We start from the raw sequence: 19,442 nt of genomic DNA, 5'->3' as shown, positions 1-19,442 counted from the left end.
AAAACGCTTGTGTCACATGAGCGCATTTTTCTCGGTATCGTGCAAATAAACGTTTACATACGCAAATGTAAATATAACGCAGTCTCTTTTCGGATATTGCGCGCCTGCTGGCAGCACAGCCTTTTCCAGTCTATCGCCGAATGGTTTTCATTGGAAGTCTCAGTCGACTTAATCGTTTCACGTTGACTTTGTTCTTAGCAATTGACGTGGCACTTTTTCGCCATCGCTTTCGCATTTTGATATACGGATGAATCGCAAAAAAATCCAGTTTAAAACTGCGCATGTTCCAGGACTAGTAAGCGTAAAATAAACGAAAACGTTCCCGTCTTCACAGACGACTTGCCCTGATGTTCTTCCCTAAATATAATCTTAAATAATCAACACGGAGTTTCTTTTATCGTTGTGCACAATTAGAAAGGGTGTCCAATGCGACGGAAAACAGGAATCTAATTACGAGTACTAGCATCTTTTATCAGGTAACGAACGTGTTACGTAAGCACTTCATGTTGTCCTCAGCAGTTCTCGAGTAACGATCTTGGAAGTTTTAATTTGACGGGTGAGTACGTATATCTTTCATAACCGGAAATCACTATGTATGTGCTTGTACGGATGTTTGACATTTCTCGGCTTTCGATGAAGCTCTGATTCTCATCAAAGACACGAGAGGAACTCGCGAACAGGGGAGCAGTAGATGCATAGAGGTAAACACCTTGAAACCAAGTGGTGCAAAATGATGAAGCACAGACGTACGTGTCTTTGTCGCTAATGACTTTTTTTCTGTTTTATTTCTACTCTTTTCGTTTGACTCATTACGTGGTTGAGAAAACAAACATTTGGTATCGTCACTCTAGTCGCTCTTGCAGCTGCCAAGCTCCTGCGTGATCGCGGCCATTTGTTAACACGCAAGAAAGAACACGGTACAACCGTTCGGTGCAATCACGAACAAAAGAAGAGTTTTTTGTTTTATTGCGACGCCTCAGTAGTCGATTGACTTGATAGCTCGGTGCAAAATCAAAATTGAAAAATAAGCGTTGCATATTTCTCAAGAAAAAAATCGAAGGGAGAACAGCAAATCGATTCCGTGCAAGTAATTGGATAGAACTGGCTGAACCGAGTAAATCTATTGCGAATTCCTCTTGCATGGCGGTACGATTCTTTGCCGAGCAGATCAGAGCAAATTCTTCCTTTCTTTTTCTTCCTTACCGGCCTCGTTGTCCAACTGTCTCTTCCCATCGAGAGTATATTATGTGTTAGAAGTGCTGTCTGCATTCCGAAGAGCGCTTACAAGTTAGACGTATATTTTGCTTACGTCTCAACGACTTCCTTTGAAAGCATCTTCACAATTCCTTGACCGGATCGCTTATTGGTCCAGATGATCACGGATAAGCGAACAACGAATACAGGAGGGCATCTCACTGAATCGTGAGTTAACATTGATGTCTTGTCATATTTTGCGCTATTCTAGGGCTGATTTCCTTTGGTGATGGATTGGAAGGGGGAAAAAGAACAAGTTTCTGGAAAAATCGATCGCTATAGGAGATGATGTTAGTATGCGATTTTTCAACGCCGAGAGAAGGGAAAGTGGAAACAGCGACAGGGCAACTATTTTCAACTCAACACGTCTCTGATGTATGGGGCATCAAAAGCCTAAAATAAGATCCGTACAGACAACGTGTATCGAATTTCTAAATCTGAATTGCTGAACATTTTCCCGAATGTAATGTGCTGCTCAGACGCACCATCATCGCATACTCGGTGGATTGTGTCTCTAATACAGAATTTTCTTATCGCCCCTCAAATTCTATATGTTGTCGAAGCGGTTACGCGATGCGATGGTTTATTGGCCGAGGCTTACACGTTACAAGAAAAGCGATGTGATAAAAAATGAGACAAAGCAACTCGGTGTATCCAACGTGTTTGACCCTGGATAGATGTTTATAAAAATGAAACTACAATCCAATAATGTTTACATCAGCAGTGGCCGATGGTGAAAACTATGGAAAACGTTATAGAGTTACAAAATAATTTATCATTTCGTTTTTTTTTGTTTTTTGTTTTTTGTTTCTTAAATTCGTTTGTCGTGGTAAGCACAAGTATGGAACATAAAATCGACTTTGGAAATTGATTAAAAAATATTAGATTCTCTAGTGGATTCGAAGTTCGACGTATGAAATGGATCTTCCGTGAGATCTGAATGCCGACATCCTGCAGACGTTTGATTTGTAGAGTGGGAAAGAGAAGGTAGGAATCAATGGCAGTATATATTCAATCGCACGATTCATGGCTCAATGGCACGGAATAAATGGCGATGAGAGATGCCGACTTGGAGTAGAAACGAGAGGATTAAATGACAAGCCATTCCTCGATGGAAGGCGTGTTCCATTACTGATGAATGGACACCATTTGATGCGTGCTGCGAAGCAGCTTGTTTCTCTTCTGTATCCCAACCCATTAAAACAAAGAAGTTTTTAATGTAGACATTTGAAGCCAACGCCTATTAAAATAAGATCGGCTAAATTACCTTTAAGAAAATGAACAACGATACTGACAGAAAATGAATCTAGACTGCAAGTGTAATTCCCGCCGTCGTTGATCGTTGCGTTGGCAATGCTAAGCTTATTTTCCAGCTGGCCAGGTTTGGTGATTTCCGTGTAGATGCTATGAGGCCATAAATTTGAAAAAAAAACAAACAGACATTTTGAATGTTAGATAAATCATCATCATCGGCTTTGGTCCGGATCTGACCTGCCAGAAAACACGTAGAATGATGTATACAAAAATTCTGACCTAATTCCGCCGCGCCACAGCTCATCGGACACTGGATTGCCTGACTTGAGCCAATGGAAACGCGTCGGTTTGATCCAATAGCGTTTGACACGGCAGCGCAGTTCGAGGCTAGAGCCGATTCGATAGTAGAGGACCCGGTCCGAGGATAGCGCAGCGTCCGTCAAGCTGTCGACCAGCTCGACGATTGGTTCTGGAACTGACTGACACACACGTCCGTCCATGTTATTCAATAAACATGATTTCCTCGGATCAGGCCGTCACAGTGACAAGTGAGAAAACATGTTCGTGATACAACCAACGCACATAAACATGAGCTAACCGAATGAATGGGAGCCTAAAGTATGAATATTCGGATGTAGTAGAGGATAAGGGCGGTGTGCCCACTGTTCATATCGGTCTTTTACAGAGTTACGGTACATCATTCATATTCTAAATGGATGGGGGAAGACCTACTGCCGGATCTATGGCTAGTTCCCACGTAACCCATACGGCTTCGACTCTCCTGCTTTGTGCACAGAGCAAGGAAGCGGTTGGTGCGTATCCGCTATTTATTTTATGCCTTAGAACGTGACAAATGGTGGAACACCCGTAAAAACCGATGCGTCGTCTTAAGTCATCGTGGCCGCTCTTCCGAACTGGAAGACGATCGATCACGGCCAACGCTACGACCGAGACGTATGGGGTATCAAAAAAAAAAAAAAACCGTGTCCGTTTGCGGATCGCATCGGCCGTCGATAAGCGACCAAGAGTGACCGTGATAAATGACGAAGCTCACTTTACATCCGGTTCGCGGGACTAGTCGGATTTCAAAGGTCATCCCACTTCTTCCTCTAAATTGATAGTATCTGTGTAACGATCTTTAAATCAATTTTATTCTTTCCTACTGGAGGTCTAGGGGTCTTTATTGTGTTATGTCTTATCGTGGAGTATTTTGCCACTGGTGAGAAAACCTGCTTGGAAATATACTCCAATCAAGACTTTGACGATGACGAAAGGATTGCGCTTTATTAACAAACTACATGATTAACGGGAAAACTAATATTTTATTCAGTGTTTAAAATTTGGTCATGACTTGTTAGTTTAAATCAAATTTCAACTTTAAAAATTTAAGCCTTAAGAAATAAGCCCAAAAAAGTCCGTACTTTGCAAAGGAACTACGAGAAACTTAAAGGTAGGTTGGGCATGAAACAAATATTACCTGAAATCTCAAGGCGGATGTAGCGAATGAGTGGTGGGTCGGTAGAGATGTGACAGAGGTATGTGCCTGAGTCGTTGATCATCGCTGGATTGAACTTGAGCTGCCATAAATGTGGACTATAACAATTTCGTTTTATTATTAAACAGTCACGAACATTTATTATAAATAAATTGGGAAAAGATGCTTTCTGTACTAGGTAAAATCGGGGCTAATCCGCGGGTCGGCCGTGTGACTGGATTCGCCCACCGTCAACAGCTGCAAGTCATCCACTGTCTTTCTGATCCAAGACACCTGCCATTAAAAAAAAAGGACACACCAATTGAAAGGTTATATATTTTCGGTAAAACCTAGTCTGATCCGAGAACACACGCGTTCGCGTTCACGCGTTACAAGCGTGAATAACCGTGTCTCTTTCAAATCCTGGAATCTAATACTCGACGAGTTTTTCGAATAATCTCTTTCAGAGAAAAGATGTTAAAAAGGCTGTAAGACACAGGAATTAACGGCACACAGCAGCGCAATGCCTTAAGAGCTGAGCTTTGCCTTTGATTAAAAGGAAAAGAGGCCAAAGTATATAATGTGCAATATATCACCAAAGTGATTGAATTCAGTGGAGGGCGTGATCCGAAGCTCTACGGCCGCTACATTACATACATCATACTGGGGCTGCTTCAAGTAGTGAGGTCTCCGAGATTCAAGCCCGGGCTCGAGACGAAACCATAATGTCCTGAAGAAGAATGAACGGGCTAAAGCAGCGAGGAAAAGAAGCGTGAGCAGCCACAAAAGAAGAAGACAAAAAAAACGGTCATCATGCATCTTCATAAAGGAGCATTGTCGCCAGTTGCTGGGCAGCCGAAAGCATTTATGCGGCCTTGCTCGTATACGCCAAAAGGCTGTGGCTATATGGGCACTCTTCTACTCCACTACCTCAATCGTCATTTCCCTTTTTTTGGTTTCTTGGGGCGGCTTGTTTATATATTTTTGGTCGAGTACTCATTCCTGCGCGATGCGAGCCGTAACACGGACGGGTAAAACAACATCTTTATCCTCCCTTTATATGAATGTATAGTGTATATTTAGTCTTTAGTCTTCTTTAATTCGTCTGATAGCCGAAGGGAATGCCCTAAACGCTGCAGCTTAGTGCTCCAATGCGTTGCAGCAAAACGAAGCACTGGTCGTTGTGTGCCCGTTTCCGTCGATAACATAGCTCATAAATATTTGGCCAGCTTGTAGAAGTAGATGGAAAAAAAAGAACAGCGTAAGGGTAGGAATAAGAAAAAGTAAAAGAAAAATAGGAAACGTAGAATGTGTTTGATTGCCGCTTCATCCTCTTTCGTCCAACAGAAGCTCAAACAGATCGTGCGGCAACAAAGGCCTTCTTTTAAGTTCGCCTCTCGGGCCTTTATCACGAGCTTATTCAATTCATCTTCAATTGACGAAATAAAAATGTGCTGAATAATGTAACTATTTTTCAACATAGGCCTGTACAGGGTTGATTCTCTGTTTCTCTTTTTGAAAAAACAGACTCGTGCCTTTTCGATAAACAAAGGAGCTACATTAGCACAAGTGAATCGCGAGAGAGATAGCGTTTTGTCTTTATGTCTGGCTCTGTATTGATGCTCACCAAATGAAAACTCTCCTGACAGAGAAAACAAAACGAACGTTGCGTTCATTAATGTGACTTTTTTTTTTAAACTATTCTATCAACTGGCATTGTGGGCCTAAAAGTAATTCTATGATTCAGCTTGCGATCGTGTAGATCTTAAGCCACCCGTGGATTTTACTAATCTTCTGCGCAGTGGAAAACAAATAAATAATTAATTAAACAATTTTCTCGCAAAGATGGTAACTGCCTTATTTTTTTTTTTCTACGAAAACATTTGTTATAGATTTTTATGCTTAGCTTTGCGCTTTTGTGCATAGGCCAAAGCGCCTTTGTTCTGTCACTCTTGCACGGTAGTGAGTGGAACTTGGATCAAAGAACAGCGGAGCATGTCGACAGTTACGTTCCTCATTCAATTGAATTGTCGACTGGTGTCTTTCAATTTCAAAAAATAGCTTGACGGGCGCACTACATAACTAAATCGATTGCTTCGATTGGCAGCTGCAACTTCTCTTCTGCCTCGCATTCGCTGTTATTCCATTTCTGCTTCATTTCGCAACCGGCATTCGACTTTGGAGTGGTTTCATAGAGCGGATCGTCGTCGCACACATTTAACTCTTCATGCTTTGATGGCCGCTTTAATCGATTGTTTGCCCTCTGTCTGCAGTGCAACTCTGTGGTAGTAAACGTAACCGCCGGTCCCTTGACAGAGGATGACTCGCCCAATCACGATGCGCGATGCAACCATAGCAGGCCGGAGAGATTGTACTTAGAAACAAAAAAATTGGACAACAGCAACAAGAAATACAAAAAAAAAAAAAAGACAAAGAAAACTCACAGCTCGGTGATGGAGCTCTTGAACGGTGCATTGTAGTTTGGCAGGGGCACCGTGATGGCCTTTCACGGTCGATCCATTCTCCGGAGCACTGAACGAAGGTGCCGGTCCATGGTCATGATTACAGCCGTCAATGCCGTCCTGGTCGACGAACAGTCCAGGCAGAGCTCCCAGATGACCTGCACGAGATGAGACACAACTATGTTTGCGGAGACGGAGACGGTCGTCTTGATTTGTTTCTTGTATTTCGATTCTTTTACTCTCGTTGGCGACAATCAGCAGAGAGTAGACGACGAGTTGGCTGCCAAGAAACAGTCCGCTCCTCATAATGCCGACCGCTCCAGAAGAATTAAGGAGGCATGGGGGATGTTCTATTGTAGGGCGAGTAGGCCGTAAAAAAGTTTGAAAGGAAAGCGATGAATAGGGTCGGACCGAAGAGAAAAAGGAGAAGCGCCGTTCTAGTGCGAAAAACTCACGACCTTTCCCGAACGAGTCTGGTAGGCAACTGAAAACAGTCGGACACTGTCGCTGTGTTGGTGGAAGGAGAACAAGTGGAAAGGGAGACGGACGGCTCTGGGCCCATCATCCCACTTCTCCCACTTTCCTTTTCGTTCCGTCCCTACCTCCCCTAGAGAGATCATAGCGCCGTTGGGACCTAACCAACTTCCCGCAAAACTCCATCCGCACATCTGTATACTACTAGTCTTTTATTCCTGCCTCTTAATTTATTTGTGTATTTGAAAAGCAGCGATTTTCCTTATTGTTATATGGCCTCTTTTCTCATTCTTGTAAGCTAAGTCTTTTGTTCATCTCCCGTGATTGCGACTGAATCCAACAAAAGAAATAGGTCGATGCTTAATCCAAATGAACGTGCATCGATCAAAACGATGGCATTTAGCTTGATGGCTTCTATCGACCTTGTTGAACGTGGCTAACATGATGAAATGGTGCTATACAAGATATAATGAGATCAATCACAAGAACACGGATGTGTAAAATAGATAATTCTGTAGAAGCACGGGTAGGGAATCATGCAGTGCGCGTGCCGTAGACAGCAACAACCTTGATGCATATCGCACGAGATTGAGTTTCAGGCTGCAAGCGAAGTAAACATCCACTAGTGGCATAAAAGTAACACACAACAATAAAAAAAAAAATGTTGGTCTTTGCGACAGCGTCGAGGGATTTCCAGGCGTGTTTCAAATGGAAAATATGATGAGTAGCAAAGTCGATCGTGCGGGTGCGTTGACGAGTCGGCAGGTTTCCTCGGTTTTGAAACTTCAAAAGACTATTCCTTTATATCTCGCGACCGGTGGACATGGTTCGTCTATTCGAATATAGCTTCCAGCTAGCTGGACGTCGCGTTGGCCTGAAAGATGAACCGTGGGAATCAAACCACACTCAAAGCTCGTCAAATAAAACAATACTTTCCGGCGGGATGTGTATAAATAAACAATTCAATTTCCCGATGGAATGGCGCTGTATGGCAATAGAGTACCTACATAGATTTTCTATAAAAAAAAATACCGAAAGGAAAAAAATAAAAGTAAAGCAAACATTGAAAAAGATGATAAACAAAGGGATACAGAAAGTACGAAAACGAAGCGTGCGGCACGTGTTTTCACCGACGGCAAACAATATCAGGTCACGCGCACTGACGTCGCCCCCCGGCCTACAACATCATCGTTGGCGTACAACAAATCTCGTTATTTTCGATCCAAAAGTGCAGTGTCCGCAAATTCGTTGCTACTCGTACCACACCCTTTTCCACGACTAATGGCTGATTTCACTGGAATCATCTCTAAGTAATGAGCAATTTTTTTTCTATCTCAACTAGCATTGATCAACGCGTATTGCATAGAGTACGCCCCACGCTTTTTGAACAAACAATCAGAGCATTGCTATTATCACGTCACAAAAAATAAGACCGTGAAAAGAGGGGATTTTGTTTACTCGAAATATCCAGCCGCGGGTGCTGCGTTATTTCGGAAATGGCGCATTATGATTGTTGAACGCCAATCGTTGTGACACTTTGCGATGCTAATATCAGAAAGGCGACATGGACGAATGATGAGAAGATAGGACTAGGAAAATTGCCGAACGCAACGTACCAAAACTTTTTGCCGCTAGTCAGAATGCAAAACCCATGCCAATCCAAATAGAGAATTCCAAGTAGCTTGAGGAAAAAACAAAAAAAAAGACGTGATTGATGACTGTGAAGTCACTAGTGACACTTTTATTGAAGCACTCGCCACTGCACATGGGGCGCAAAGTGCCTCCGTAGAGTTGAACGTCAACTCTGTCTTATGCATATTGTAAACTTGTGCCGGAATAAATAGAAAACTTCAACGCGGATTGCCGTTACTATCGCACCCTATCGTTATAAACATTTCCCAAGTTTTTAATTAAATGTGTGCGGGAGAAACGAACGTGAGCGTGAGTCGAATAATATTTATTGATTTCATAAAACTCCCTTTAGAGTCCTTCTATCGATCGGTAACACTCGCCAAAGCGTCCGACAGCGGGAATGTCATAATCAACACGGACGGTTCATGCGAATGATTTTTAAGGCCGATCGGCGTTCGTAGGGACTAGCCAAAAAGGATAACGAAACAATAGGAAGAAGACAAAAAAAAAAATGAAAATGGAGAACGAACCACAAACATATCCCAAACGTGACAAGGGAAACTATTATGAACATCGAATCTAACAGATAGCTGATGGACCAGAACACACCGCGCAAACGTGTAACAACCATGTACGCCATTAAAGGGCAAAGATTTTTGGAGAACAAAGAACATTCCTCGCGAACTGACAGTAAAAAATTCACACAGGCATCACCGCACGACGAAGAAAGACTCGTTTCGTTTACGATTAGCATGCGTTAATCGATGTAACTTAACGAATAGCGCAAAGAACCATGGAAGGTGACAGGTAGAAAAAAAAATTATAATATAAAAAGGCAAGGTAATAACGGATTGACTAGATTTCAATTTATTTTATTGCTGAGCCGTTGATGTAACGAGGCGTTTTCCCGTTCCAGTTCCTCGATTCTTGATCGGAGCGCAGCTTCTCTCAAGTCCCGGTTGGCAGAATCACCTGTCGCCGAATGGAACGAGATCCGTCAATTATCATTTTTACAAAATCGACTATACGAAGTAGAGAATTACCGCGGGAAATAAGGCTGTTGGGATTAGGTTCGTTGACGCCGACAGAAATGACACCACAATGATTCCTCTGGACGAGCAAATGTTTGATGCGGACGACCATTGGAGGGGGAGGAACTGGTGGCGGTCCCCCGACGCGTATGGGAGGCCGATCTTCAATCAGTGAACACTCGACATCACGCAAGTTTATAAAGAGAGGAATGACTGGTGCCTCGAGCTCGTCTTCGACGAAGGCTGTTAATCCAGTGACAGAACTAAGTTGCAGGGACAAACTCAAATGAGTCAAACTGGCTTCAATCCAAGCTTCGGTTGCCGCCGCTACGGCCTCCCTAAGTGATCCACTCAGATCTACGCGTTCTGGAGAGAAATCCATTTTCTGTTCCATTCGGACTCGGAGTGGATGCACATTTGTACCGGATTGTCTTTCTGTATCAACTTGGACTTCTCGCCAACCTCGACTTCTCGATGCGAACTTTGCCTGTTACGTAGAAAGAAAGGACCGAGAAATTCGATATGATGTATCAAAAGGGAAATAAATTTTTCATACTTGGAATTCCTCTTGGGACATGGCCGTGCATTCGTCGCAAGACACATGACCAGCTTGCAAGCGTAGAGATGCAGTCGACCCAATTGACTGTTGAATGAACTCAAGATCGTTTATGTGGATTGTCACAATGGCAACATCACGACTACGAAGTGATGCAAATGAAGCCATTGTTGGTGCGGCCGAAGATTGATCACTAGTGGTTGGGGTATCTTCGCACACTTCGACAGCCACTTCATCGAGCTCTTCTGTCGCGGCGTCACTAAGCGGATCGGCAGAAACTTCAATTTCGGATGAGGCTCCTTGCGAATTTTTCGGTTTGAACACGCCAAGAATGTCCTGATGATTTTCGGTGTATTCGGCTTGCAATACCGTGAAATTATCGCTGCTATCTGAACTACCTTCACTTCGGATAGAATAGCAGTCGCTCGCATCGTCTGACAGAACGAGAAAACAACGATCAATTAAAACAATATGTCCTTCAAAAATGCAATTGTTTTTAAAGGGTACTACAAAATCATACCTGGTATGTGAGTAGGATGCCTGAGGGCTGCATCCATGCTTGACATGAAACTGTGGAGGCCCCTCGAAATCGAACTGAATCCAGACTGCTGCGGCGGTTGCTTGCGATCGGCAAATGTCACTGATCTTTGTGAGACAACTGGGGTGTGTCCACCTACTTTGCAGTCTTCAGGGCCTCTGATTGCATCGTTACTTCCAGATATTTCAATCATACTGTGTAGGTGAAATGAGTATAATCAAAGACGGACACGATAGTAATCATCCTCGCGAGTACAAACCTATCACTTTGTGATTTGACGATTGTAACGGCATCTGTTAAATAATTGGTATTTCCAATGTTGGTCGGCGGCGAAACAACGTACTCTGAATGTGAGTTACGGAGCTTTAATCCATTCATGGTACGACCAAGGCTGGCTATGTCTGTCATGCTGGACGTGTCAGGATATATTGATTCTGTGTCCCCTAAAGGAGAATCGCCATCATCTAAGGCCTGTAACACATATGCAATATAACGGACAAATTCTTTCAAGCAACGAGCTATAACGACTATACTTGCAGGGCTGAAGCAGCCTGAGGTGGAAATAAGATGGATATGTCAACCTGTGGAACGACTGCTCCGAGAACCACCGATTGCGATGTATCCCCTGTACTGAATTTTTTTTCTTGGTGATCCAAAAATGATGTTGTTTCCTTCAAGTTTTCCATGACGCGCAGGAGGAACACGTACTCAGCGCGATCAAGCTGAACACTCAAAAGACTACTGATATTCACAAGTCCAGAAATCCTTTCTGTGTTCAATTAATACGTAAATACCCTCGTATTCGAGGAGAGGCAAAACTACAGTAAAAATAAACCTTGATCCGGTTGAATCCAAGCAGTGATGGGAACCGTCCCGATGAAAGGTAAAGGTTTTGTTTTGGATATCTGGCCGCTGACGGCAAAAAAATCCGCCCAGAAAGGATCAAGGTGTATGAACCAGACTTGCTCCGTTTCTTTCGACCAGAAGAGATCTCTTTTCCATCCGCCTGATGTCTGACTAGACTGTGTTTGAGTGGCATGCTTCAGCAGTGTCTCGCTAATTGGTGATAGGTCGTTATCCTTCGCCGGGAAAGCGGAGGCGAAGCAAAGACCTCCAGGGCACTCTGACGAACCGCCTTGTATTTTCTCTAGACAGGCTGCCAGATCTGCCTGCGAGCCACTATCTATCGATCGGAAGTTGGAACACACTAGTCTTGACACTTGTAGCTGTAGGGACCGTGGACGTTCCCATCCTGGTAGCTCAAAAATCATCTGCGGTCGGACAATGTGGCATTAAAAACCAATACAAGTATATGTCTTAGAGTTCGTTACTCTTGGCATCAAAGCTTCCAAACGTATTTCAAGTTGCGGTTCTGGCACTGGTGCAGATTTGTTTAACGAATCAGGGACACCTGATGAAGGCGTACGTGAAGTCAAAGTCTTTTCTAACCCGCGGATAAATACGTGTAACCACAGTATGGTCAATCCGTCGAAATTAAGCTGTAGCGGATTGAGCTGGATGAAACACTTGGGTTGAGGAACTGCAAACGGAGCGAAATTGTTTTAATACACATAAATTAAAACTACCTATTATGATGATTTGTAATATTCCAAAGGTATAATCTTATGTTGTTAAAACTTACGAGGAAATTCCACGTCGCCAGGATAATAGAACTGGGTAAGTTCCATATGAATAATTGGCATAGTATCCGGAAGAGGAAACCGGCCTCGATCACCTAAAGGAAAACACTGATTAGATAAAGATAAATAAATTATGTAGGATTCCCGAGAGAAAAACTTGAACAATAGGATGCTGACGAGAAAAATCAAGAAAACATACCTGTCAATTTCCTTCGTTTCTTTTCCTGAACTAAATGGTAAGCTAGCAAATTACGAGCACATCATTACGTTCAGTTAGGCTATGACAGGCTCGGGCGATATGCCAAGTGGCAAAAGCACAAAGAAAAAAAAAACCCATAGCCAAAGCAACAAGAGATCTGAATCATCACTTACCAACTATAAATTCTTTTGGCGATTGACGGCTCTTGGCTGTCGTCACTCGGTAGACAAGGAAATCACCAAGCCTAAGAATTAAGCATGTGCTCATGAGTTGTCTTAGACGATGGAGGATGGATTCCTGTAGCATGGACATGTTGGGTGTAATCTTTGGACTAGCATGTGGAGCTGAAGGTCCATCGTTGGCTAGACTACGCGTCAACTTATTGTGAGTAGGCGAATCCATGTGAAGGAGTTGCTTCGTGAACTGAGAGATTCCTTGTTCGACCTATGGAAGAAAATTTCTCTCAGTGCTTTCAATGCTTTACTTCCATGAATCACGAAACGTACCCATCGAGAAAGAGGTCCTTCTTCGTAGCCTACCCAATGTTTACGGTGGCTTCCAGCCTCAGCTGCTGCCCAGTGATACGGATAGAAATCGAGCTGAAGCTGAGTCAATGTAACCTGAAGGGCTCCACCATCTTTTAGCTCCGGATGACTGCTTCTACCCTCTCCAGGGTCGTCACAAAAATGAAAATCGATCTTCTCCGAGAAGAAATGATACGAGGTTTCTAGAACGTCATGACGAGCAAACACTCGAGAAATTGGGCTCGGAGATTTCTGTGTACAACCAGGAACACCAGAACGATGTTGCTGTTGCTGCTGCTGCTGCTGTGCGTGATACTCGGGGAGCGTCTCCAACTTTCGCGCAGCCTGTAAACATTTGATTGCCGTCTGTTTCAAATAGACATGGAATAGGGACAGATTTAACAAATACCTTAAACCTTTGATTAACCAAAGTGTCCTGTTCAATCAAAGTCGAGAGTGATTGAAGAAAAAGAACAGCAGCGCTAAGCTGTGCATCTGTCAGAACCCAAAGCAGTTCATCCATGATCAGGACGAGGCGACAGCCAATAACAGCGCAGTCTAGCAAACACATACAGTTAATTCCTAGCGAGTTTGAACGCATTTATAGGCATTATTGGACCTTACCCATAAGGCGCTTTTTTATCGTAATACGACATTTGGACTGATTAGTTATTAGGCGAAGTGGCGGTAAAGACAAGTCCCCGGCGGTAGACCGTGCTTCCAGACGAAGAGTTTGCCACTGTAACTCCTGAAATCACGGAAAATTATCACAATAAAGCAATCTCACATTTTTGGTATGGGATTGTTGACTTATGCCTTAAATAGTAATATCAATCCTGAGTCTGGATCCTTTAACCGGGAAAATCGTAAATCACCATGCTGCCAAGTAGGAGATGCTGACTCGAGTAGAATGCGCGAAAACTATAATCCAGAAAAATTACACTAACCACATCTGAAATACAAGATACTTAACAAGAATGCACACTTGTAAGGAGGCTTCAAATGCAGGGCTTTTAAAGTTGATGATTAATGAGTTTACACTAACTGTTACTCCATCAACTACCTTGTCAGAAAAGCCATATTTACCACCAGTTGCATAAGTTGGAGGCTTGAGGTTAGTTGAGGGCTGACGTAATTCCGAGCAGGTTCCCATAGATACATGGACCTCATCCAAGCTCTAAAAAAATGTAGATGTATACATTTGCAGGAAATGGACCTCTGTTGATTTCATGAAATTACCAGGCATATTGGAACACTTTTGAGCTTTGTCCAAGGAATTCTTATAGAAACTCGATTGCACCAAGCTCTGTCAAGAGTTAACCAGTTTGGCAACTCCAACAAACTGGTCAACACTTTCTCATCAAGCTCAAGATTAGTAAGGTCACCTTCTCCTCTAAGTGTGCTAAGGTTGATTTTATCTGGTGACAGATTCTTGACAAATCTAATCTCATAAAAACAGAGGGTAATGTTTACATCACTTTATGTCAAAAATAGAATCTTACTTAGACAGATGTTTAATAATTTGATTCTTCAATAAAGACGTCATCTTTCGTTTCTAAAAATAATAGCGCGCAATTACATAAGTTTTCCTACATCACTATGAACACAGAACTCTTTTGAACAGCTGCTTTTTATACAGAACGTCAATAAAGCTCTTTTGATCCGTATGGGACGGAACACCACTCTGGTCTGGTCTGAAAACCGTCAACAGACGACGTGTTCCCCTCCTCATGCTATTTTTCTACTATAAATCGATTCTTTAAAAAGTAAGTTCAAAAATGTTGCAAAATTTGTTTTGATTCTTTTGGTTTTCTTGATAAATTGTACCGGCAGCTTTGAGGTATAAGCATTGCGATGCCTATGTTCAGTATACGCTTTTCCAATAAAATTTTTAAATAAGAATAGAGATGACATTTACTATCAATATCTGCAGGCAGTAGACGACTAAGTAGGCTTTAGAAGAAGGCGGAATTGACACGAATAAGAAAGCATTTTAGTGGCTTATAGTTCCGGCTTCCATTCCTCTGCCACGCCGCTGGCGATAACATATTCTTCCCAACGTTCCGTATACGCATTTACTACGAACAAAAACGAAGCTATGGCTTAAGAGCAGGGTGTAGCAAAATTTAACGTGCATTATTTTTTGTGGAGTTCCACTATTTATTCACACAATATATAAACAATTGGATGTCCAAGAGGGGAGGCACGATGCTTAATTAGTCACTTTCTTCAGATGAAGAAACATCATCTGAATCCGATTCCGACATCACTCGAGCAGCTTCTGCTGCCACTTGTAAATCAGTCGGGAGAGCGCTTGACACGGGTTTCTTTTTCAGTGATAACTGTGCCATTTGTTCTTCAAGATCAGATTCTTCTGATGAGTCATCACTATTGCACATAAGGTTGATTGCAGCCCGTTCCAAGTCTACGAGATTTAAACCAACATCTTCTTTGGTTAATTCCATCTAACAAAAAATCCTGTTAGCTAGCTTGAATGTTACATTAAGAAGTGGAATAAATACCGATTTCAGACTTTCACTTAAGGAAACCAGTGTTTCATCATTCGATTTCTGAATCCAGATGCAGTAGTCGTGAATGTATAGTTGGTTAAGAAGGTACCGGGGATCACTTTTATTGAATAACTGATAGATTTGTAGAAAGCATCTCAAAACAGACATCCGCCCTTCTTTAAGAATACAGCGAGCATCTTCGATGGCTTTCAATGACAATTTGAAATTGCGAAATAGTGGAAAGCAAAGGCTTCTACGCAAGAAACATTCGACAACTTGACGAATCGACGTGAAATTCTAAAAAAAAAAAAAAAATTAGTAAAGATCACATAAGGATCACTTTCGAAGAATAATGCAGAAAACGGATTATACCTCTAGCCAAGATAGAGTTCCACTTATCTTGGCGATGGCCCAAGCTGATTCGACGGTTGGATCAGACATAGTAGTTCTTGTATCATAAGAGTATGCTAGTAAAATATCAACCAAACCAAGATATGTTGATTGCAACTGGTCATGATCCAATAAGAAGTCTTTATTGGGAAAATTTTTTAAGAGATTGGTCTCTGTTTCTGTCCATTCTTCACTAACTCTACTTGGCAATTGGTAATGAATCAGTGGATCAATCATATCTGTCTGGAAGAAATCAGCCAAGTAATGTTCTGGGTTAAATTCTATTTTTTCTTGTTCTAATCTTTCTGTTCTCCTTTCTGCTGCTGATTGGTTGTCAGGATTTTTCACATCTACAACTTCATGTAGTTCCTCAGCAAGTGTGGCAAACAACCCAGAGTGTTTGACACCAAAGCCATATCTTGAACTACTTGAAGTTAGATCTGTTTCTGTTTCAATTTTTTGTTCCACAAACCAATCAAAATCTGATTCCGAGTCATCTTCTGTGCAGGTTTCACCAAGGACTTCTATATCTTTGCTTTCAACTCCTCTCTTTCCCTTGGGTTTGAGAAGACTAGAGAGCATATCTAATCCTTGGAAGTAGTTTCCCTTCGTTACTTTGGGGCACGTAATTTTGAACTCATTAGTGTCAGCATCAAAGTGTGCTTTCGCTTCATCGTTTTCGATTATTTCTCCAGGCAAGTTGAGGCGGACATAATAAGGGTTTGAATGAAAGCGAAAATCAGTACCGTCCATATAAATTTCTGCGTCTGATACTCGAGAGAACGGAGCATGAATCGTGACAAAAAGGTAGGTATCATCCTGGCTGAGTTTGAAACGTGGCGTAATCATTTTCAAGAGAAGAGCAGGCGAACACTAACAACCTAGTACACACGACGAACGCATGTCAACAGAAGCGATATCAACGCCACCTGACGTACGAATTTTCGTTGAAACATACATTCGTACGGAAGTTGTATTTAAACGAGAATTCAGAAGAGGAAATTGTTTCTTTTTAAAATAGTAAGCTTGACATTGAATGCAGGAATTCGAACCTCGCTCAATAATACATTTTTGGAACATTATATCCTCAAAAGCGGTTATAAATCATAGGGCAAAACCTCTAGTATAAATAGTAAACTTATTTTTCAACTGATAAGCTTCCTCGCCTAAATGTAATTCGTCAGACATAATTTATGCTCAGGTCGGAGGTCTTCTGTCGGTATCCATTCTTCAATGGGCTCCATGAAAGATAGTTCTTGCTTAACCTTGACAGAGTAAAACGGCAAAAAAAAACGTAAATAAAATAAAAATAAAATAATATACATTTGCCACAAGAAACAGGAAATAGGAAAAAATACCAAACCTGTTCAACACGACGCATAACACGTAGCATGTTCGTACCCGCCAGTTTTTCTACATCCGTTTCACTCCACCCAAGGCGTAATAATTCGACGAAGATGTTGGGATATTTTGATACATCCTCCAGGTCAGTGGGAACCCTTTAAATACGTTAGCGGCATTATATGAAAATACTTCTTTTGGTGTAATCATAAAACAAAATGTTCTAGATAACCGTAAATATCAAACCTGTCAACTCCGTTAAAATCGCCTCCTAGTCCAATATGATCCACGCCGATGAGGTTACGAATGTGTTCTATGTGGCGAACGACATCGTTGATATTGGCCGACTGCTCACACGAGAGGAATTCATTGTAAAAAACCACCATGATTATGCCACCGTTTTTCGCCTGATAAAAATGTAGAATTTTATTTGATTTTAATCAGACCAAAAGGCATTAGCATTGAAACCAACTAGACGACGAAGGACATGGTCGGGAACGTTTCGAGTATGATTGCAAACAGAAAAGGCACCCGAATGGCTAAAAATCACGGGCGCTTGTGACACGTTCAACACATCTTCCATCGTTGCAACTGACACATGCGAAATGTCCACCATCATTCCCAAACGATTCATTTCTTGCACGATCGCCTGAAAAACGTAAAAAGATAAACAACGATTCAAACGTAGTCGATGGGTAATCTAAAATATGGACTCACTTCTCCAAAGCCACTAAGTCCGTCGTGAATAGGTTGCTGACCTGGATTGTCTAGCTGGGAATTATCGGCCCTATATAATCAAAGAAACTGAATTTTAAATGTTTCACTGTTATGTTGAATTTCTTAACCAATGGCTTTCGCCAGTACCATGGCGTAGGGCAAGAATGAGTGAGGGTCATATATCGCACTCCGAGTCGATAAAAGATGCGCAAAAGACTGAGCGAATTGCCAATAGCATGACCACCTTCAACACCAATTAGGCTGGCGATTTTGCCAGTACCAAATACGTCCTCAATCTCTGCGTTGAATGAAAAAAAAAGTGCATTACGTGCTTAATTTCCAGTCGATTAAATCATACCTTGCGCCGTGGTGGCGAGTTGGAACGTATCTGAATAAAGGTCGATTAAACGATAGATGAGATCAATTTGTTCGAACGCCTTTTGAGGGGAGTCATTGTACTGAGCATTGCAGTTAGTATAGGCCACCCAGAACTATGCCGAAAATATTAATTATTGCGATATAAAAATGGCGAGACATCGTTCAATACCTGAGCGCCAACCTTCCCTTTACGCAGACGGACAATGTCCGTATGTGACATGGGGTCAGAACTCCACGGATTTTTATCCGAAAGATCTGTCAAATTAAAGCTAGCCAACTGACTTTCAGTTAGTAATCGAATAACGTGCGGTAAATCATTGTGTCTGTGAAAAATGAAAAGGAAAGTGGTAAATTAACACGAATTGCCGAATGAATCGAAAAGTACAGCGTACCCATCAATAAGAGGAACACGTTCAAGGAGTTGTAAAACTATGGCCAGTTCATCGTTCACTGAAATGGCTCTCGTTTCCGAAACCTCGTTTGTGTTAGTTTTTGCTTCGCTGTCGAGCAACGATTCAGATATTTTGTTCAACGTAATTCCCACCTTTTCACCAAGAGGTCTATCAATCAGCTTCGCGAAGGCAGACACTTCAGCAGAGATAAACGCCAACACAATCATCCACAGGATAACGCTTAATTGTGCCATTTTATTCTGCAAGTGAAATCCTATATTTTCATTCTTACTTGCCAGGGGAAAAGTTGGACGACTAGTGATTCAAAACGACTGCGGATGGTCGCTAGAAAAGAAACGACGAACAAACAGTTTAAGCGATGGCTAAAAATAAGTTCAAGATCACGAAAGTCTGTTACTTACCAGAAACAAGGTAAAAGTCTAGCACATATTCCGTCCTATTTTTCAATGCCTGCTCGGGGACTGCATTCCTTGTGCTTAGCATAACAAAACGAGGTTTCTAAATATCGTTGAAAACAGAGCACGAAACAACGTTCAAAACAAAACATAATAGATACATGCATACTGTTTATCTTTTGTTGTTTAATGTCTAAATTAGTTACCTGAAGGCCAATGGAGCATTTGTATATTTTAGGAGTGGGGATTTTCCATTTTTG

The 19,442-nt window shown here is 42.0% G+C and overlaps 4 protein-coding genes across 4 annotated transcripts; all 4 read right to left on the bottom strand.

The window, feature by feature from the left end:
- Positions 1–1,899: 1,899 nt before the first annotated feature.
- LOC130691279 (uncharacterized) lies at positions 1,900–6,915 on the bottom strand. Its single transcript, XM_057514198.1, has 6 exons — positions 6,427–6,915; positions 4,179–4,276; positions 3,986–4,101; positions 2,788–2,983; positions 2,522–2,658; positions 1,900–2,436 (listed from the first exon to the last, which is right to left on the bottom strand). The coding sequence occupies exons 1-6, from the start codon at positions 6,748–6,750 to the stop codon at positions 2,279–2,281; spliced, it is 1,029 nt and encodes a 342-aa protein (XP_057370181.1). The 5' UTR covers positions 6,751–6,915; the 3' UTR covers positions 1,900–2,278.
- A 1,945-nt stretch (positions 6,916–8,860) lies between these two features.
- Positions 8,861–14,731, bottom strand: LOC130691246 (bridge-like lipid transfer protein family member 3B). The gene is made up of 17 exons (XM_057514157.2): positions 14,541–14,731; positions 14,278–14,479; positions 14,024–14,215; positions 13,855–13,959; positions 13,663–13,786; positions 13,448–13,596; positions 13,021–13,383; positions 12,688–12,958; positions 12,318–12,410; positions 12,007–12,215; positions 11,511–11,946; positions 11,209–11,444; positions 10,935–11,146; positions 10,658–10,869; positions 10,138–10,571; positions 9,594–10,068; positions 8,861–9,522 (listed from the first exon to the last, which is right to left on the bottom strand). Exons 1-17 carry the CDS (start codon positions 14,582–14,584, stop codon positions 9,413–9,415), a joined length of 3,867 nt encoding a protein of 1,288 aa, XP_057370140.1. The 5' UTR covers positions 14,585–14,731; the 3' UTR covers positions 8,861–9,412.
- Positions 14,732–15,172: 441 nt separating this feature from the next.
- LOC130691268 (protein SHQ1 homolog) lies at positions 15,173–16,848 on the bottom strand. Its single transcript, XM_057514185.2, has 3 exons — positions 15,921–16,848; positions 15,561–15,845; positions 15,173–15,503 (listed from the first exon to the last, which is right to left on the bottom strand). The coding sequence occupies exons 1-3, from the start codon at positions 16,785–16,787 to the stop codon at positions 15,255–15,257; spliced, it is 1,401 nt and encodes a 466-aa protein (XP_057370168.1). The 5' UTR covers positions 16,788–16,848; the 3' UTR covers positions 15,173–15,254.
- A 49-nt stretch (positions 16,849–16,897) lies between these two features.
- On the bottom strand, positions 16,898–19,102 carry LOC130691271 (dipeptidase 1-like). The gene is made up of 9 exons (XM_057514187.2): positions 18,767–19,102; positions 18,544–18,697; positions 18,355–18,487; positions 18,144–18,294; positions 17,997–18,066; positions 17,752–17,928; positions 17,526–17,686; positions 17,302–17,437; positions 16,898–17,203 (listed from the first exon to the last, which is right to left on the bottom strand). Exons 1-9 carry the CDS (start codon positions 19,018–19,020, stop codon positions 17,105–17,107), a joined length of 1,335 nt encoding a protein of 444 aa, XP_057370170.1. The 5' UTR covers positions 19,021–19,102; the 3' UTR covers positions 16,898–17,104.
- Between the last annotated feature and the right edge of the window lie 340 nt (positions 19,103–19,442).

The sequence above is a fragment of the Daphnia carinata genome, chromosome 1 (assembly GCF_022539665.2).
Source record: "Daphnia carinata strain CSIRO-1 chromosome 1, CSIRO_AGI_Dcar_HiC_V3, whole genome shotgun sequence".
NCBI classification, from domain to species: domain Eukaryota; kingdom Metazoa; phylum Arthropoda; class Branchiopoda; order Diplostraca; family Daphniidae; genus Daphnia; species Daphnia carinata.
The sequence above is the reverse complement of the archived record's forward strand: the minus strand, read 5'-3'. Positions and strand labels throughout refer to the sequence as shown.